The sequence below is a fragment of the Aplysia californica genome, unplaced genomic scaffold, assembly GCF_000002075.1.
Source record: "Aplysia californica isolate F4 #8 unplaced genomic scaffold, AplCal3.0 scaffold00568, whole genome shotgun sequence".
Classification (NCBI taxonomy): domain Eukaryota; kingdom Metazoa; phylum Mollusca; class Gastropoda; order Aplysiida; family Aplysiidae; genus Aplysia; species Aplysia californica.
The window spans coordinates 269,556-289,538 of NW_004797838.1; the positions used below are offsets into that span (position 1 = coordinate 269,556).

The 19,983-nt window shown below is 40.1% G+C and overlaps 2 protein-coding genes across 2 annotated transcripts; one reads left to right on the forward strand and one right to left on the reverse strand.

Annotated features, from left to right (window-relative positions):
• The first annotated feature begins 4,568 nt into the window (after positions 1-4,568).
• On the forward strand, positions 4,569-16,296 carry LOC101859196. The gene is made up of 7 exons (XM_035972051.1): positions 4,569-4,713; positions 9,096-9,316; positions 9,923-10,110; positions 12,118-12,236; positions 13,095-13,183; positions 13,747-13,963; positions 14,634-16,296. Exons 2-7 carry the CDS (start codon positions 9,134-9,136, stop codon positions 15,212-15,214), a joined length of 1,377 nt encoding a protein of 458 aa, XP_035827944.1. The 5' UTR covers positions 4,569-4,713; positions 9,096-9,133; the 3' UTR covers positions 15,215-16,296.
• Positions 16,297-18,522: 2,226 nt separating this feature from the next.
• On the reverse strand, positions 18,523-19,983 carry LOC101859433 (zinc finger BED domain-containing protein 1-like). The gene is made up of 2 exons (XM_035972053.1): positions 19,706-19,983; positions 18,523-19,441 (listed from the first exon to the last, which is right to left on the reverse strand). The coding sequence occupies exons 1-2, from the start codon at positions 19,981-19,983 to the stop codon at positions 18,523-18,525; spliced, it is 1,197 nt and encodes a 398-aa protein (XP_035827946.1).

Genomic DNA, 19,983 nt, shown 5'->3' on the forward strand with positions numbered 1-19,983 from the left:
CGCCTTGTTACTGGAGAACACATTCGAGCAATATATCTGATACTCGAAACAAACACTCGAGCAGTAAAACAATAATGCATGAGAGAGAGAGAGAGAGAGAGAGAGAGAGAGAGAGAGAGAGAGAGAGAGAGAGAGAGAGAGAGAGAGAGAGAGAGAGAGTACTTAACCTTCTCGCATAAAATATAGAAGTGAAAAAATCTCATCGGTCCCGTGTGTGATAGGACTGAGTGGAGAGGACAGCTAGCCAGTATGTATACCATATGTCCCATATCCAACTTTTGAGGACGTTGCTTGAAGGCCTTTCTTCTACTTGTATTGTTCCCCCCCCCCCCCCCCACGTCCGTTCTGCCAATCGATCTTATAATAAATGTTCTGCACTGGGTGACTATTACGTTACAATTTTCGGTACTTTTACTGTACTCCGGTACATTTTTAAGAGCTAGTACTTTTACTGTACTCCGATACTTTTTATAAAAGTACTTTTGAGTATTTTTAAAGTACATTTTGAGTACTTTTGAAGCTTAATGAAAGGGTAAGTGTCGGCATTTCTGATAATAATTTACGGAATAAGCACCCGGGCGGGCACAGCTGATCAACCAAGAGTTAAAAGTTGAGATCAAAGAACGGCCCGTCGCGTCAAAGATCAGCCACTCGATATCTCGTGAATGTTATCACAAGCGTTGTAAAACCCCATGAAAGGGTACAAGTACAATGTTCGCCCCAGACGGGATCACACCAAGGTGTGCACTGACCGATGCGTTTCGTTTCCCTAAACATCACACTCACATCTGAGCTCACGAAGGCCATGATCATTCGCTGGGTAGGTAGGGCCTACAAGTTCGCTCCAGGCGGGATCACTTCGAACTGTGAACTCTTCCCTGACCATTGAAAGCAGTTTTTCTCTATTCCCGAATTTGCAAGACAGCCTGGATTTTAATTGGTGTGGTCACAACGTAATGGTGCGTAACGACAAAGGCGGGGGGACTCAATCAGAGATGGAAAGCTAAAATTGTTGGACAGGTAAAGGGGAGAGGCAACTGGATAAACGTAGATTTATGTAAAGATCTCAAGACTCTCGATAGGCTAATGAGTGTATATGGCATGCCTCATGCCGGTCATCAAGGTTGACCACTCTTTGCTCGCCATATGTCATAAACCCACACAGGGGTCATGTCAGTTCATGGGTCACAGTACATATTATTATGTACATTCTTCCTTGGCTTCGTCGGATAAGATCCCGTATTTTCCTTGCTTCCGAGCACTGTGATCTCAGGCGGAGACTATTGTAGTAGAGAATCTTTGGTTACACTACACTTACTAGACTATGAAACTACATGTAATTTGGTTTGCCGTGGGCGCCGTGGACTATATAGTGTGACCGAAATCTGTCTTACCACTACAATCAATTGAAACTGAAACTGAGTTCTCAATGTAGATTTTATCTAACAATTTTTTAGGCTACCTAAATTTCTTTTAAACTTTTTCTTTTGGAGGTTTTTGCTTAAGGCTATATTGATTCCTTAAGGATTTATTAATGAAGAATTCAATGCACTTTTCCATTTCTATATATGCTGGCCATTTTCATCCATTTTATGTTTTCTTAAGAGCAACTTTGTACATTTTCCAATTTGGATATTTTTCCTGTAGAACTTTCCGGCCTCTTGGACTGACTTATATTTGATCACATTGTCTTGCTCAAACAAGTTCTATTCATAATATCACTTACCCACTAGTTGCGTCTGTTTGTTGGGGGTTTCTTTCAATTTCACGGACCATTTCCACCTACGTTCAGTGCGTACATTGTATATTCAAATGCTTGGTATACTGTTTACATTTTTAGTAATAAATGGCCTAATTTGTCAAATATACCGGATATGCTATTTATTATGTTTTGCATTAGCACTGAAGTATTTTAGCGTATTAGCAGAAAGTACTCAAAATGTACTCTTAAGTACTTTTTAAAAAAGTACTTGTACTCAAGTACATTTTACAGGAAAGCACTTTTACTGTACTTAAGTACATTTTTTTAGATTGTACTTAGATTTGTACTTAAGTACTTTTTAAAAAGTACTTTAACAGCTCTGCTTTTTAATACGGGGTGCCCACTATGGATCGGGCCGATCGCCCGACTCGGTCGCCTGAAACGGAAAACAAACACTTTTGTTTTTAGGCGACTGAGTCGACGAGTCGGGCTATCGGCCGATCCCATCCGTAGTGGGCATCCCGTATAACTTGATTGATTGTGGAGCGGCAAGAACCCGCGCGCGTTGGGAGACATAGGCCTACTCCTTCCCGAGCTCCAAATAATGGTCGAATACTCGATTTCTCCGAAGATCGCAAATAGTTTCGTAACCTAAATTCGAACTGGCGTTTCCTCTTTGTGACCCCATCCCCCAGCTCCAGCTCACGCAGCGGATGGATTCACCTGGTCCTGTTTTCCTGTCCCCTCTTCCGGAAACAGAACGGCGGCCAGCTGTCCACAATTTTTAAGACAATAAAAAAAACATTAAAAAAACACTTTCTTAGTCTTCGGTATCGGTCGATAATATTCGTAATTTGGGCAAAATTCAAATTCTACGTGTTAAAAAAAAGGCCAGATAAGATAGGAGCAAGTCGAAATTAATAAGGGAATATAATAATTAAACAGTCGTGGGGGCATAGCTTATACCGTTTTTGTTGTTGTAGTATTGTTTGTTTTTTCTTGTTGTTTTTTTCCCTCTGTTAAAAAAGAAATTGCCATCAGGGCTCTGGATATTTGAACAGCTTGCCAACGAAAATTAAGTCCATTATTATTGAAAACTTCTCTTTAACTTTTAGTACACAGGCTGTTACTGAAATTAATTCAAAATACCGGTACCCAAAATAATGCAGGGCATATCTGTGAGCCTGACCATTCCATTCTTACAATTGTAACAATTACTATTTCTTTTTTGAATGTTTCTTCTGCTTTTGTTGTTGCTGTTTGTTTTACTTTCTCGCGGCTTGTAGGCCTTGTAACAGACCTTAATGTCGCTTCGGTCGATGTGAAGTTGGAATGAGGGTTTGCAAAAGCGAGGACTTAAATTATTGTAGTTGGTGCTCATCGAGTCTTTGGGGTAACATGCTTAATTTTTTGGCTTATTCAGATCTAAGAAAACCTAGCCTAAGTTAACTCATAAAACGAACTGGGAATGTGACTAAAGAAGTTATTAATTAACCTCATTTAGAGCTTCCATTTTTCTTAACTTTTCAAGGCACTTTAAATTCTTGACCTGAGATGACCTTTAGATTATATTATGATTCTACCAACAAATATTACCGTAGGCCTATAATTATTTATTTTTTTATTGACGTTTTTGAAAATTGTGATTATCCGTAGACTATGAGTTTTTTTTTCTAGGTTGCAAAATTGTATAAACTTGCCATCACCTTTTGTGATGGTGGCAATATCTAATATATAAATACACATGCTTACGTTCTCTCTCTCTCTCTCTCTCTCTCTCTCTCTCTCTCTCTCTCTCTCTCTCTCTCTCCTCTCTCTCTCTCTCTCTCTCTCTCTCTCTCTCTCTCTTTCTCTCCCTCTCTCTCTCCCTCTCTCTCTCTCGCTCTCTCTTTCTCCCTTTCTCTCTCTCTCTCTCACACACACACACACACACTCTCTCTCTCACACACACACACACACACACACACACACACACACACACACACAGAGTACGCCCACACGCATACGTTCATGCCTGAGTGTAAAACGTGAAACGGATTAAATTACCTTGTATCCAAGTCCTAGGCCTATATCCTGTATCTTAAAATTAGTTACATCTCTTAGTCTTAGTTTCGGTTCATCAGAAAAAAGGTGTGCTCATTATATCACGAACAATTTTTTAAAATTTTATTGTCAAAATGTTGTAAAAGATAAAGTTTAGGTTAGATTGAGCCCATAATAATAGAGGCCTATTTGATTCTTGAGGCTAGTCAAGGAGTTTACAGTAGTTTAGTTCTAAACTCCTTGAGGCTAATAATATATAGATACTTTAATATTATTAGTTTATACCCCCGATCTTATTCTGATTGATGCCAAGTTAAGTTCAGTAAAAGTTTTATGGCACTTGCAAAACAATAAGGTCATATTATATAAGTGCCGAAGATTAGAGGTGTTAGAGAGTTATAACAAACACCAAAAGGAGAAGAGGGAAGGACGATAAGCTTTTAATAGAAAGAAGAAGCAAACCACACCAAAGCACCCGCCAACCACCCACCATTGACTCCAGGAGATGGAAGATTTCTAAAACACTTTAAATGTAGAGGGTTTTTATTAATGACCTCTTTTAACGGAGTTACTGTAGGCCCTAGAATGGTTGTGGTACATGTACAGATGTTGAAGTGCATCACAAGTCCAGCAAGATCTAGCCTAATAAACGAAATCATATTTCAACGACATTTTGACTGCTGGAAACTACAATCTACCTATATTATGAGTTCGGACGAGATGAAAAATAAAAGCCAAAGCCCGCGCGTGCGTACTTTCATTTTCTTTCGGCGGTCGGCGTCTCTTGTCTCTCAACTCTCAAGTCTGTCCTAGAATCTAGAATCTAGATCTAGATCTAGTGAATCAAGGTCTAGTCTAGATCTAGATCTAAAAATCTAGATCTTCTACTCTCGACTGAGGCGACTGGCGATGGCGAAATGAAGTCGAACCTGCTGCTCAAGATATCATCTGTCTCCTGTTCCACACACGTAATTTTGATGCCTCTCACTCTCACTCTCGGTCGCTAAATGTTGCTTCCCTCAGATTTCTGCTCTGCTTCGTCACTCTCGAGAAGAGGAAATGCACGATGCACACGGAACTTTTTTTTACGTCCTGAAACTGACAAAAGTTAGTTTAGTTAGGCCTAGATCTAGGCTAGTATTCTAGGCCTAGTTAGTTAGGTTGGTAGGCCTACTAATGACTAATTAATGCATGATTATTTATGCATGATTACCTAGACTTAGCTAATGAATGCCAATTATCTATCTAATCTAGATTAGATCTAGATCTAGACCTAGGATCTAGATTTAGATCTAATCTAGAAATCTAGATATATCTAGATCTAGAGTCTAGATCTAATCTTCATTCTTCATAAGTTATGAAACCTAAGCTGGAACATATTTCATGACATAATCAGTACTTTTTCTACTGTAAATCATGAATCATACTTATCTATTCTAGATCTAGATTCTAGATCTAGAGATCTAGTTATGATGATGATGCCTTTGCGATGTAAAATGTGACCGGAGTGGCTTGTTCACTGCCAAATAAGTTGCAAGGCCAGTGTGTGTAAGTGTATAGCTAAAGTTAAAGACTAAAAAAAAAGATAGACAGCTTTCACTGTTGGATTGCAAGGCAAGAGCTTGTCTAACTAAGCATGTATGGTAAATCGACGCTTTTTCGGTAGTTCCCACCCCCCTTATTTTCGCAGAGTACTTTTTTCAGCCTATGCAAATCGGAGGTTCAGGTCACACGGTGGAGATCGACGTATCGGCCTTTACTTTAGTTTAGTCATTGAAAGGCTTTAAATTTAAATGCTAATGTAGGACGAGTTCTGCCAACTTCGTGGGCGTTCGGTAGCATCGACATGGAGACGAAAGAAGGCTTTCTGGTTGCAGTTCCACAGCGCGATGCAGCTACACTTTTGCCCGTCTTACAGAGATACGTTCTACCTGGGACTACAGTTGGGTAAATTTTTACTTTTAGACCAACGGCCGCATGCAGTTGTGCTGTTATGGGAGCTAAACTGCCATAATTTTCGTTGCAGAATACACACATGGCCACTAAAACCTTTGTAAATCAATTGTTTTCAAGAAAATACCAAATCTAATTTCCAAAACATTAAATTATTGTGAAATACAGGGGGGGCATGCCCAGATTCTTTTTAGGTATTGGATATAGTTCATATAAAAATATCCAATATCTAATAAACTAATAATTTGCAATGAATGTAAAGTCAAAATTCGTGGAAAGCAGGTAAAAATGAACAAGAGAAATGTTTTAGAATTTGTGAACGTGAGATGGGTTCATGAGTAAAAAAAATACCAACAGTTGTATTGGACATGTGGGCTGCTTACAACACCATAAACAATCTTTGGTACCAGCACCTTGCAGTGAATCATTCAATTCATTTTGTTAGTCCTGCAACTACTAATCACATGGAGTCGATGTGGTGCAGAGCAAAGCTACACAACAAGAAAGAGTGCGGCGCGTATCGATCCCTGTTAGATTCATACATGATTAGATTGAATAAATTGAATTCATGTGGAGTTGTGGAGGATGAGGTTCATCGACGACCCTTCCGAGAACCTGATCTCATGCATCAGGGCGTCTGCCAGGTTTAGGCGCCACAATTGCACCCTTCCACCCAGTACGTACATTATTATGTTCGTTTCAGTTTTTGAGCTTCGGCTTTGATCTAGGATTTTTATCAAACTTGCGCTCATATGACCTTATGCAGTTGCGAGCGCCGTAAAACGTCTACTACAGTGGAATCCTGTTGTAACGAGAAGGAGGGGACCGGTGCAAAGTGTCCGTTATAGCAGGATTCTTGTTGTAAGGGATCCAGTAATAAATTCTAGGGAAACAGTAAAGTAGGCCGAATCTATGAGTTTGATGTTCTGTTTATTTCCTTTTGCTTTCTCCCCTGATGATGATTTATTTCAACATGACCTCTAGGTCTTACTTGATCAAAAATCGAATCAGGTTCCATTCTCTAGCGCTAGCGATGTTGACTGACAGCTCGGTGTTGGCGATCAGTTCAGAAAGAAAGGTCTCTGGGCTAACTCGTCCGCCGTCTTTTCCCCCACCCCACAACACCCTGTGGTGCATTCTGTCTGCTTGCGCACGTCACACATTCGCTCCATCCATCACATTGCTGTGACCTCTCCATCCCCGCATAGGAGAAGTGAGAGGCATGGTAGGCCTTGATAATCTAAACTAGGTTTACACTGGCCTATCACACGATGCGTTCTTCTTGTCTGCGCATACCACACCCTCCCTACTCATTCGATTCGGCCTCCATTGTTGACACATGTGGGCTCTCCCATTCTTTGTTTGTTTCGCTCGATCACCAACAAGTTTCTCAACTGGCGGGGTTTTACATTATGTATAATAGGCCTATGCACTGTGAACAGCAGCAGCAATATTCCGCTATAACCGACGGGCATGTTTGTCTGATAGCGCTATAGCAGTATTTCATTTACAAAGGTAAAGAAGAGAAAAAAACGGGGTTTTCGAATAGTGTCTTTATAACAGACTTTTCGTTTTTTCCGGACTCGTTATAAGTGGACTCCACTGTACTAAAACGATCAAGCTTTTTTTTTTTTTTTATCGATCTTCTGTTGGATATTAATTTTCAGTATTATGTTCGTTTCAGTTTTTAAGGTTGATCTTTGATGGATATTAATTTTCTGTGGACATTATGGAACGACAAAAATATAAATACAAGATCTGGAGGTAAACGTGTCTTTTGAATGAACCCCAACACACTAACACATACGCACACACACACAAAAAACAAAAGTCCATATTGCTAACAATGTTTTAAAAAAACTGACAGCAATTAGTAAAGGAAAACAATGGTGGCGATGACACAGGAGGATAGCCTGTTACTGTAACAATTAAGCGTTTAATTCAAGGAATTTTCGTTCATGTATAAGTACTAAAGGAGATTCATATGTCAAAATCTCTTCAATATTCGATCTAGGCCTCTATCACTCAGTAAAGTTTTAACTCGATTATATCCCGAAACAGGAAAGTAGGCGAATGATAATTGTGAGTGGGAACTACGGGAAAAGCGACAGTAAATCTAAGACAGGACATTCTCTAAGTCTAAGACCCTTTAAAGCAAATTGCAAATCATTTCAGTTCAACTTTAATTTAAAGAAGTTGTTAGGGGATTGTTAAGTCCCCTAGCGCTGCTTAGATCTACTCGGGGACTGCAGTTCCCTAGCGTTTTGCACTGGGGGACTGCAAAGACAGTTTGAGATGTTTGTTGTAATACATGTAAGTCTTGAACGTGCATGCACATTACACCCTAAGCCCAGCTCTATTGACTTTTTTGTCACTCTTACTATTTTATGACAAAACGCTCTGAACAGGAAAAAGCTGATTTCGATCGAGATTTCGATATGTTTAGATTTTTTTAGTCTATAAAAATGTTATTTCTCAATCTTTTTCAATTCTGTTTTCAAAGATTTGAAGAATACATTTTAATTTGAAGAATCCAGGATTCTACTTTAACTTAAAAAAAGGTAGTACCCTTGAGTAAATTTACTGACACTGATACGCATGATGTACTTAGGTAAAAATTCTCAATTTTCAAATCTTCAGTGTTCAGTTTAAAACATTACACTGGGTAGACTAATATATATTACTGACAAGTTAAAAGAGCAAGCCATCTCATATTGTAATTCTCTGATCGGCAGCAACAACAAGACCTCCTACATAGGCCTAGCACAGACTTGCTAGCTCCGACAGCTACCTTTACTAATTTTCTCATATTTTTAAAGTTTTGTTTAAAAAGGTGTCGGAGTTTTGAAAAGAGCTTCTATATACTATATTACTACTACACTACATGTACTACTACAACAACTACTACTACTACTACTACTACTACTACTACTATTACTAATGCTATTAATATCCACACTGAAATCGTAGCTTAGAAACAGATAGACATACTACAATGGAAGGTAAATGTTGATGAGGGCTTGTTGACCTTGACTCAAAGGTCAAAGGTTGTTTCTTTGCAGTCCCCCAGTGCGGAACGCTAGGGGACTGTGAGTCCCCCCCCCCCCCCTCCCCCCCAAGTAAGCAATGGTAGGGGCCAGTGTCCCACAGAGGGTAGCACTAGTCCCCTAACAACTTCCTTAATTTAATTGTCCCTTTAAAAGATAATTGGATGAAATGGCACTGGAGGGCAACTTTGGTGGGTCTAAGTTTTACTTTTTCATTGTTTTGTTTTTTTGTGTGTGTGGTTTTTTTTTTACTATTCTTCTGTATTTTTGTGTTCCTGCTTTTTCTATCACGAAAACGTAATCTTTGACATGACACTGTCATAATTTTTTCCCCCTTGTTTTAAAAACAGATCTATGCTGGAGTTCTGTGAGGTATGACGAGAGAAAAATGACAAGCGAATTGAAAAGTTTGTTCCACATTTGTCTGGATTATATCTCAAAGAGTCTCAACCATGTGGAATCACTTCATGGATTTCCAGATGTGGTCGGGAAACAAATATTTGAATCCGCTACTCAGAGGGGACACTTTTCTAACCTGAGGAGTAAAGAGAGTTCTTTGAAAGATTTACAAGTGAGTTGTTTGTTCATGCTGTGCGCTGGGAAATAGCCTTTCGATGACTAAGTTGTTAGAGTTGGAGTCATAAGAATAGTAATTTTTTTGATATTTTGTGATTTTCACTGCTTTGCTAAGGACATCCATCGCTCAATATCAGACCATTATCTTCTTCTCGATCGCATCACACTTGAAGTCCAGTATCTGTCATATTGGGCCATCCTGCTCAGTTCATCCGTCAGCCCGTACAGCTTCTGCTGTAGTGTCAGTGGGGTTGGCCATGTTTCCTGTCTCAGGGCCCTGTGTGTCTTGCAGTGCTGAAGGATGTGTTCCACAGTTTGGTCCCCCATGAGACCATGAAAGATGGAGTGTTTAGGGGAAGGTAGTGCTTCCTGAACGGTACAGTATAATATGTGATCTGATGAGACACAATTACTGTCACAATTAACATTTTGGTGATGTAGAGAAAACTTAGTTTTAAACTTTGAAACCTCATATTTTCCAGAGGATATAAAATTTTCTCCTTTCATTTCACATTGACCCTGCCAGACCCATGTATAGGAGTATTATAACTAAAAAGCGATAAAGAAACGCGACTTGTTTTTTTTCTTCTAAAAATTGTAGCTCTTCTTCACTGCGTACGGCACGTCTGGAATCCTGGAGCGCCTGGACCTTCGAAACTGCCAGCTGTTTCTCAATGACACGGTAGATGACCACTGGTGGCTGTATCACGGTCTCACTAGGCTCAACTTGACTGCATGTGGCTTGGGGGACAGCCATGACTTGCTGCCTCAACTGACTACTATGAACAGGTAAAGTAATTATATATATAGATGTGTTCGCTGATACGTGATGTATTTTTCTACTTTTGTCCCTTACGTGGTGTTGCTCATCTTAACACAGGGTATGGCACGTCTTTTACTTTTTTTTATTGAATTGAATACGACACCATTTTCAAGGTTTACTTTTAAAAAAATTGTGAGCCCCAATTGTATTTTCTTTCAATGAAATAATTTCTTTTTCAATAAAAAGCAAAAAAAAAACAGGCTTTGCTGTTTTGTACCTTAATCAGTTGGGTCTTTTTTATTTTCTTTTTTTTGGGGAAAATTCTTCTATAAGTCAGTTTGATAGGTGTTTGAGTTTTTACTTGGCAGGGAAGTGTTTGAACTCTCTAAGTCAGTGCTGTTGTTTTGGGTTAAAAAAAAATCAAATCATGTGTATTCTTTTTCTCTGTAAATAATAATTTGTGTTGAAAATACAATGTATATGATATGATGTTTTTTGTCTTTTCAGCGCGCAGCTTTCATCTAGGGAAGAAAATTTTTTTTTTTTAAGATTCAGTTCTTTTTTCTTTGTCTGTCTTGCATTTTTCCACCTCTGAACTAAATTACTGTTACGGTATTGGTGTACTTTTATTTTCTCAAGGAACCCCCCCCTCCAAAAAAACCCCCCCAAAAAACCCACAACAACCAAGTATATGTAAAGATCTAATTTATGTTTAGCTTTTGGTTTGGGTTTTTTTAAAGATTAAAATACAGAATTTTTGTCAAATGCTTACAACTCAAGTTGCCTGGATCATCATTAACATCTTAGTTGTGCCATTTTGCTGGTTTTACAGTTTTCTATCCAACCTCGTAAAACTACAGGAAAATCTGTTCGGGCCTATAGAGAAACTGAGCAGATGGGCCCTGTAGGCCCCAATATGCTAGATACCGGACTTTAAGTATGATCTATGATCGATAAGAAAAACATTTTCCTTCGTTCACTCAAACATGCTCTGATAAACGGGGCACATACCAACGTGTTTCGTTGGTTCTCCACGAAGCTGAAGAGCTAGTCTGGGGGCTCTCGTAGCCTAGAGGTTAAGGTGTTGGCCTCTCATTCGAAGGTCCAGTGTTCGAATCCGGTAAGCGACCAAAAAATTTTCTTCTCTAAAATTGTCTCCTTTCGCCTCCTTTCCTGCTCTCTTGCAATGTTCTGTCGTCTGCTTTCGTTTCCTCTCTGCCCCCACTCCTCACTTCCTTTGCCCCCTCCTCTGGGCTCCTGACTCTTTCTGCAGCCTTTCTACTGCTACTCCTTGGCTCCTTCTTACTTGTCTTTCAGCCACACCCCTGAACTTCTGGTAGGAAAGATCTACACCTAGCCTTCTCGGACAAGGGCGAAAAATCTCGGAGGGCCTGTGTGCAAGTTGCTCACGTTAAAGATCCCTTGGTAGACTAAAATCGATAAGAGTGGGCTTCGGCTGCCATCCGGGCAAAATTCAAAATTTCCTACAAACTGAAAAAGTTTAATGTGTCCCGCGCGCTCATATGACCTTATACAGTTGCGAGCGCCATAAAACACTTAGCCCCCCCGAAAGAGCTAGTCTCCGCGTACAATGGTGATCTCGTGTGTCATGGCAGGTTGTGTGCTCTGTAGTGTTGTTTGCAGCAACGCTCCCCCCCCCCCCTTGCCTTTACAGAAATTAATTACAGATGAGTTCTTAATAAATTCTGATAGATTTAGCTGTTGTTTTAGTTGGTGCACTGCTGATAGGTACTGCCCCTACTTTTGTTTTGTCTTAAATTTGTCTTATTCTTTCCCTTCACAAAGTGATCATTATTGTGCATTTTTAAATTATCTCCCCCCCCCTCTCTCTCTCTCTCTCTCTCTCTCTCCCTCCCTTCTCTCTCTCTCTCTTTCTCCCTTCTCTCTCTCTCAAATGTGACCATAATGTATAGCTATTTGTCTCTCCCCCCCCCTCTCTCTCTCTCTCTCTCTTTCTCCCTTCTCTCTCTCTCAAATGTGACCATAATGTATAGCTATTTGTCTCTGCACAGACTGAAAACATTGGTGCTAAGAAATAATGGACTCTCTGATGAAGGCATACGCAAAATGACTACAAGGATGAGAATGTACGGTCTGTCATCTGTAGAGTTGACCCACCTGGATTTGTCAGGTATTGATTGTGGTCAACTGTTGATTTTTAAGTAGTTACTTGGTGACAGGGCATTTTTGCTGTAAAAAAAAAAAGATATGCTGTAAACATATGAGCAGAAAGCTAAAAATAAGATATACTGTAAACATATGAGCAGAAATTTAATCTTTACAAAGTTATTCAAAGCAGGGGAGGAGATCTCAGCAGACATAAAGTGTTCACTTCTCATACCAAAGAATATACTGGAGTCGTCCTCTTAGACTACTGAACACCATTAACTCACTGAAGATGGAAGGATTTTACCATCACGCACCGAAAACTGAAGTTTGCTTCCCCCCCTCCCCCACAAAAAAAATTATATAAAAAACCTGAACTGTTTAACCAACTGCAATGCCCTTTTGACACAGCCAAGAACAACACAAAGAACAAGAACAAAAATACCAAATTACAAGTGTCGAACTCAGCTGGATTATTTGTCATGTGTTGTTTTTTTTAGAAGGTTAAAAAAAATTCAATGTTAAAAACATTTACGAATAAGAAAATAAAAGACACTCACTGCAATTTACAACACAAGCAGTCTTAGCATTCATCTAAGTAAAAATGCTCTTGATCAAAAAGTTTACCGATTTCCGGGATATTTTTTTGTGGAATGGAATATGTGCTTAAGCCAGATCGTGTGCCTTTAGCAGCATTTATAATGGAGGCACTGGAAAGATCTTGCAGGACTGAGGGCCATCCCGTGTTTTCAACGGGAAACGTCCTTAGTGAGTTGATGGGGAAAATGGGAGTGAACGGAATTAGAGTAGGTTTGACTGATTAGAATACCTTACTTTGTTCCAGACTATTCCAAGCTATCTCTGTACTTTTCTTCATTCTCAGAAAACATCAAGATAACTTCGAGGTCGCTCAAGTTTCTTGTCAGCTTCCGAAAGTTGCAAGTCTTAAATGCCACAAACACAGCCATTCGAGTAAGTCTGTTGTAAGCAGTACAATTCTAAATTGTTCATTTCTTAGAACGCTTAGAATTCCTCTATAGGTGGATTGTTCAGGACAAAAAGCACCGGTGATAGGTCCAACTTGTTTTCTTTCCCCCCTAATGTTTCCATTTTGGTTTGTTTTTTTCCTTCTTCAAATTTGCTGTTATTGATGATTATTTAGTCGATGCACTTCGCTCTCTTGGAATTAAAACTAGTTCCTCTGGCGCTGTTAGCCAGAAATGGTCTAAAACAAAAGGTCAAATTTTTCTCAGCTGTTGGAAGAACAAGTTGTGTCAGTGTCAGTCAAAAGTGTGTAGGCAGAATCTAGAGTAAAGTGTAGTATGGAATGCTTTGTTCTTCCTCTGGGGCCATTAGTCTCAGTTGTTGTTTTGTAGGTTTTTTAATGGGTGGGGTCTGTCTTGCTCTTTCCCTGTACTAAATGACTGTTATTATGTCGGTGTGTGTCTATTTACTCAAACAAAACAATGTTTTCTTGAACAGTGTTTCTGTATTCTGATATATATCTCTCTCTCACTCTATCCGTGTTTTACCAGGTGACTGAGCCTCACTCGTTGTGGAAGCGTCATGACGACACTTGTCCGGACGTCATCGACTGTTGGGAGGTTGGCACCTCAGGCTGGGCGGCTCAAGTGGTGGACAGCTGGGTACAGGAGTACGAGAATCCTGTCACTGGAGTGACCAGTGGACGGTCTGGGGCTAGTCTGTGTCTGAGGCAGACTTCAGGATCTGACGAGATCACGACAAGCTTTTGTGAGTGAAGCTTCAGTTCCTTGTGTCATCAGCCTTTCTTACCCCCTTCTGGAGTATACGCCACCGAAATGAGAGTTCTCAATTTTCCTTGTTGGAGTTTTAATAGCACTAGTAGGGGTGTTGTTTTTAATGAAAAAGGGATGCCACTCAACAGCTCAATACACACACGTACACACACACACACACATACACACACACGCACGCCTCAACTTGGAGGACCAGGAGACTCATGTCAGGAGCCACAGCTTGGAGTCTTTTGTTGCCTCTTTAGTTAAGACGTGCAGACCAAATGTCAGCCTTATTCTTCTCACCACCAAGGTCTGCATGGCTAACTTTTGGAGAAATATTTTAAATAATTGTAGGTGGTTAGAAGGCGCCACTAGTAGTCCTACTTTTCTTCCCCGTAGTTGCTCCTGTCTGTCTGTCTTGCTCTTTCCCTGTATTAAATGACTGTTGAAATGTTGGTGTGCTCTTTGTAGAATTTTTCCACATTTAGACTTCAGCGAGTGGTTGTGGGGTGCCACTGGTAGATCCTATTTCTTTTCTGTCTCTCTGTTGTTTCTGTCTTTCTGTCTTACTCTTTTCCTGCACTAAGTAACCGTACCGTGCGTCTCTTTACTCAAACAAAACATTTACACTTCATTTCATTATTTTATTTTTCAATTTTCAGATCCAAAAAAGAGGCTGCCGGTCAACGTGACAAGTTCTCTAGACTCTCCGGCCCGGGGCGTTTCGGGTTGTCTGTTCTTGATGTCCCCGTTTGTTCAATGCACGTGTCGACGTCAACAGGGAACTCAGCGTTCATCTGTTGGTGACTCGAGAGGTCAGCGTTTCTCGCAAGATTCTCTGGCTGGTCTGGGACTTTACGTGGATGAAGACAGCGACTTTGAGTTTTCTATTGCTCCACATAAAAAGAGAAAAAGGAAAGCTTCGTCAGAGCAAGGATTGCCATCTTCTCCTTGTGGTTCGTGTCCCTCTGGTTCAAAGTGTTCAAAAGCTTGTGCAAACAAACTTCGTGGAGTACCAAAGAGGCAAATGGGAAGTTTTCATGAAATTGGATTATGTGATTTCGAGAATGTGAACAATTCTGGTGTCTGTTCTACGGAAAGGAACACCGAAAGTGAACGGGAGAACACAGCACAGGACGACAGCGCGTGGCTTCTGTCACAGTACACAAAGGGCTCGCCCAAACAACGCACCTCTCGCAACGCCAAGCTTTCCCTGCTCAACAAAATGGATGGCTTTGTCTGAAATGTTTCATTCTATGGATACACACTTTTTTATCAGGAAAAGGATAACCATACACAGCTTTTCTTCAACTGCAAGAACAGTTGAAATGTTTAGCTTGTGTTGCTGTATATTTCACATGATACTCAGATACCTTAAGCTTGGCAGGTAGTTAGAGGAGGCCTCTGATAGGTCTTACTTCTTTTGTATCCCTCTGTTTAGTTTGTCTATCCATATTTTTCGTAGCACTCAGTCACTGTTATTTTGTCAATGTGCTTCTCTAAACTCAAACTCCAGGCTTTGCTTAACACCTTTGTTGCCCTATGAAGTACCCAGTAATTTTCCGCTTTGTGCAGTAATGAACGTCACAGAAGTTGTCAAAATTTGTTACTCCTGGTTGCCTATGATGTTATATCATGTGAATCATGCTTATCATTTCGCTCTAGTTCTTCTGTATGGAGATTTAGCCACAAGCTCAGCATGAGCATGGATTTTTTTGAAATTTTAAATGTGCAAATTGGTACCCGGTACCAAATTTGCTAGTATCATAATAATACTGCGCATGTGCACACCAAAAGGTCGCTGGAGGGGGGGGGGGGGTTTGCAGGCTGCTAAATTTACAAAAATAATGGTTTCCAACAGTTTTTAGTACCAAAATCATTCTCAGCACACTTTAAAAAACCGTGAATGTGCCGAAAAAGTCTAGAATGGGTTTGGGCCTTTTCTATAAATTTACCCAAAAATTTTGAAAACTCAAATCCAAGCACACACACATTTGACTCTAGTGAAATTGCCTAGATGATAAATCTATGTTTAAACACATTTTTTAAGCTGCATTAATTTTCATCACCTTCCAATTTTCTTGTTATGTCTAGTCCAAACTACTGTTTTGACAAATGTTATTTGGTCTGCAAACTGTTCAACTGTTTTAAAAGCCCAAATGCTAAATTTTTCAGGAGGAAAAAGGTGCTTTATTCTTTTTGGGAGTTGCATCTAAATCATTATGTTATATATGTGGCATGACGCGGTGTAATCAGGTGCTTGTCAATTTTGGGGCATATGGAGTTATTGATATCTGAAAGCACATTTGTCTTGCTTTCGATAAAAAAAATATCCTTTCAGCTTGAATAGGAGTCGAGATATTTGCCATTGAAGAAGTTGGGGTAGCTTGGTTTCAGTGGTTAATTCAATTTATGAGAAAACGGCCTCCAATGTTTGGTAACTTCAATAGCGTAAGACAAAGAGTTCTTGGAAACTGAAAATTACATTGTGCCTTTAAATTAGCAAGGGGCTTTTCATTAAAATTCACATGGAAATGTGTTTTAATAATTATTTAATATGAACATAATAAGAGGCCAAAATAACAAAAAAGTTAGATACAAATTGTAAAACTGGTGGAAAAATGCCTTTTTTCTTTGATTTCATTCTTTTGACGAGCACCTGATTTCACCATGGTATAGAGTCTACTTGCTTTTTTTTTTTTTTTTTCTCCCAACATTTAGAATTTGAAAACGAAACAGTAATAATTTCCCCAAGTACTGATAACACAGATTAAGAAACAAGTAAAAAGAAATGTTTGTTAATATTCTAGGCTTTGTACAGTATACGTAAACAGCTTTTTTTGTCTTTCCAAAGATAAATCTGAATATTATCTTTTGTTTGGCTTTACCAAAATATTTGGCCTGACGTCTTTTAGATGGGCTCTTCCTCTTTTTCTTTTTCACAAAAACTGAATTTATAATTGATTTTTAAAAAAAAATGTATTCCAAATCTGCTTCATCCATTTCAACGTGGAGGGAGCCAAACATAGGTATTGTGTTCCATACAGATCAAGATTGCCGATCAAAAACTTTCTGAGACTAGTCAGTCATAAATGATGGCTGGTCAGGAGAGGAATCTGTCACTTTCCTTCTGGTTTTGAGAATTTGGAAGGGGGGAGGGCTCAGAGGGGGGATATGGTGGTCTTAATCCTTCAGATCTGAAATTTTGTGAGATTTTTGCTGTTTCTACTTTAGACTTGCTGTGTTAAAAGTTGGCCGGGCCTGACTTTTTGCCATGCCTAAGATTTTCTCAGTCTTTTTCTTCTTTTTCTTTTTGTTCTTCGTTTTCGATGACAGTGCGACCATCAATTCGGTGTTGTACACAAACTGTGCGCTCTGCTTTCGGTCCCAGAGGCTGCCATATAGTTCTCTTCAGTGATGTGCCATATATATTGCCATGTATGTACTCTCTGGGTTTTCTTGGTGACTAGGAAGACTGTCTGTCATTGAGTCATAGGTAGTGATAACATGAAAAATGGGGAAAACATACTTTTCGCTCTCCCCGACTGTAGTGTCTTTAGGCCATTTCCAAAGGGGGGGACATTTCTCGTTCAAGCACAGTAGAATTGTAAATGGGCTGATTCATTGCCAAATTCTTGCAATTTTGAAAGGTCAGGTTTCTTTCCAGTGAAAACTTCAAATGGAGTGCATTTCAGACGGTGATTAAAGCACCTGTTACAGATATAAGCCGCATACATGACTGAAAATGTCCAAAGTTCTTTTGGCAATTTGGCAGAAATCAAAAGACATCTTGCCATTTCATACAATGTCCGCCAGGATCTCTCTGCTGTCCCGTTTTGATGAGGACTATGAGGAGAAGACCTCTCATGCTTTATCTTATTTCTTATCAAGGGTGATTCAAATTCATTTGAGGTTAATTCCCCCCCCCCCCCATCACTTCTAACACTAAGCCCGTGCCGATCATAAAACTTAACGGCCCGCGGGCTGTCGGGCCGATCACGCTGGGCCCGTTTGGCCCGGGCCTCGGGTCGAGCGAATAGGCTTACGCGACTCGCACCAAGGCGCTGGGCAATGTGTGCACTCACTGCACGAGGCTCGAAATAACGGGCCACGGGCTGCCTCGGGCCTTGGTGTGCGCGTTTCTGTTTCTTCTTCAATATTTTTCTCTGTTGAGTTTATTAAACTTTTTTTTAAAAGTTTTTTTTCTTCTCTTTTACTTTCATTTTTATTTGGAAATACAAACAAAAATTTAAAAAAATCAGCAGTTGTGTTGCACATTCACCCAATACTCAGACATGCTACAGTGAAAACTTTCGTCCAACAACATTCGCTGGTACCGTGCTCGATCCCGGCTCTCTTTCACTTTCAGTCACCTCCTTAATACTTAATACATCAACAATTTATTGTAAGATACATTCGCTCGCACTTTCTTTCAAAGTTTTATTTGCATTAGAATGCGTTTCAACATTTCAAATTTTTATTAAGGAAAAGGACAACGTTTATGTTTTGTCAGAGATGTTTGATCTTCTTTGGTTTATCAGCTCTCCAGCTTTAGAAAAAAGGCGCTCGCTCGGTGTACTTGTAGCAGGGCATGATAGATACGTTTTGGCGAGCTTTTCCATTCCTGGCATCGTGCAGCCGTTCATTTTCCACCAGGACAAGGGGTTTTTTGCTCTGGGCAGAAGTTTCTTTTTCATACTTATCCATTTCCATCACTGGTCTCACAGTGGGCTGCTCCACTATCTGTTGCTGACTCTCAACTGCCTCGTCATGACTCGCCCAAATTGAGTCTTTTCTTTTATACACAGGCACTTGCGGACGGACTGCTTCCTCTGGTTGGACTTCTTCAGGATCTGGAGGTTGAAACTGTTGGGACAGCCTTCTCTTTACAGTTTCCAACATTTCCTTCTGATTCTGGTCTTTGAAAGGTAGTTTCTTAAACCGAGGGTCTAAGAAAGTGCTTGCTGCCCAAATGAAGCTTTCCTCAGGACAACTAAATCTTTGTTGAAGTTGTGTTTGAAGTTCTTTGGCCATTGGGCAGTTCTTTTTCTTCAACTTGATTGACATCTGCTCTTTCAGGCCACGGATCATAGGGATCACCTTTGCTATCGTGGTGAATTTCTCCCCCGACATTTCTCTCGTTGCCTCTTCAAATGGCCGCAGGGCTTCGACTGCTGTGAAGATGAGGTCTAAGTCCATCCTGTTGAGTGGAAGATCATGTCTCATGTGGTCTGCCAGTACTCGATTCGCAGACTTGTAAAGATTGGAGAATCTCTCCAGCATGTAGTATGTGGAGTTCCACCTCGTTTTAACTTCTTGTATGAGTTTCTTTGGAGCATCAACAATCCGGTGCTCTGCGGAGTCTTCCATCTGTGAATGTTCTTCATCTTTCTCCATTTGTGAAAAGTGCTCTCCATTTTCTATCTCCTTTCTTTGTTCCGCTTCAAATGCAAGTGCAGCATTCGTACTCCTGTGAAAGTACCCAACGATGTTCCTGACTTTCTCTCTGATTGCATTCAAACCTGCCACTTTGTAAACAGCATCTTGTACAGCTAGATTTAGCGTGTGCGCAAAGCAAGGCACGTGTCTTTTATTCAAGAGGTTGATTGCCAATTTCATATTTGCGGCATTGTCCGTCACAATCACAAATACTTCTTGTTGAATGCTCCATGAGTCCATGACATGATTCAGTTCATCCTTTATATTTTTCGCTGTCACAGAAGATGTTATTCACCTTATCTCAAGAACTCTTGACTGCATTGTCATGTTGTTGTCGATAAAGTGGGCAGTGACTGCCATATACCCTTTGGTTGTTCTAGACGTCCATTCGTCTGTAGTTAGAGCGATGTGCTCGGTATTCTCCAGCTCCTTCTTGAGAGCTTCTTCTTTCTTGTAAAGTCTAGGAATGATGACTTGTGTAATCTTTTTCCTCCCTGGAATCTCATATCGAGGGTCAAGAGCTTGTATGAATCTCCTGAAGCCTCTATCCTCCACAATTGAAAAAGGTTGCAT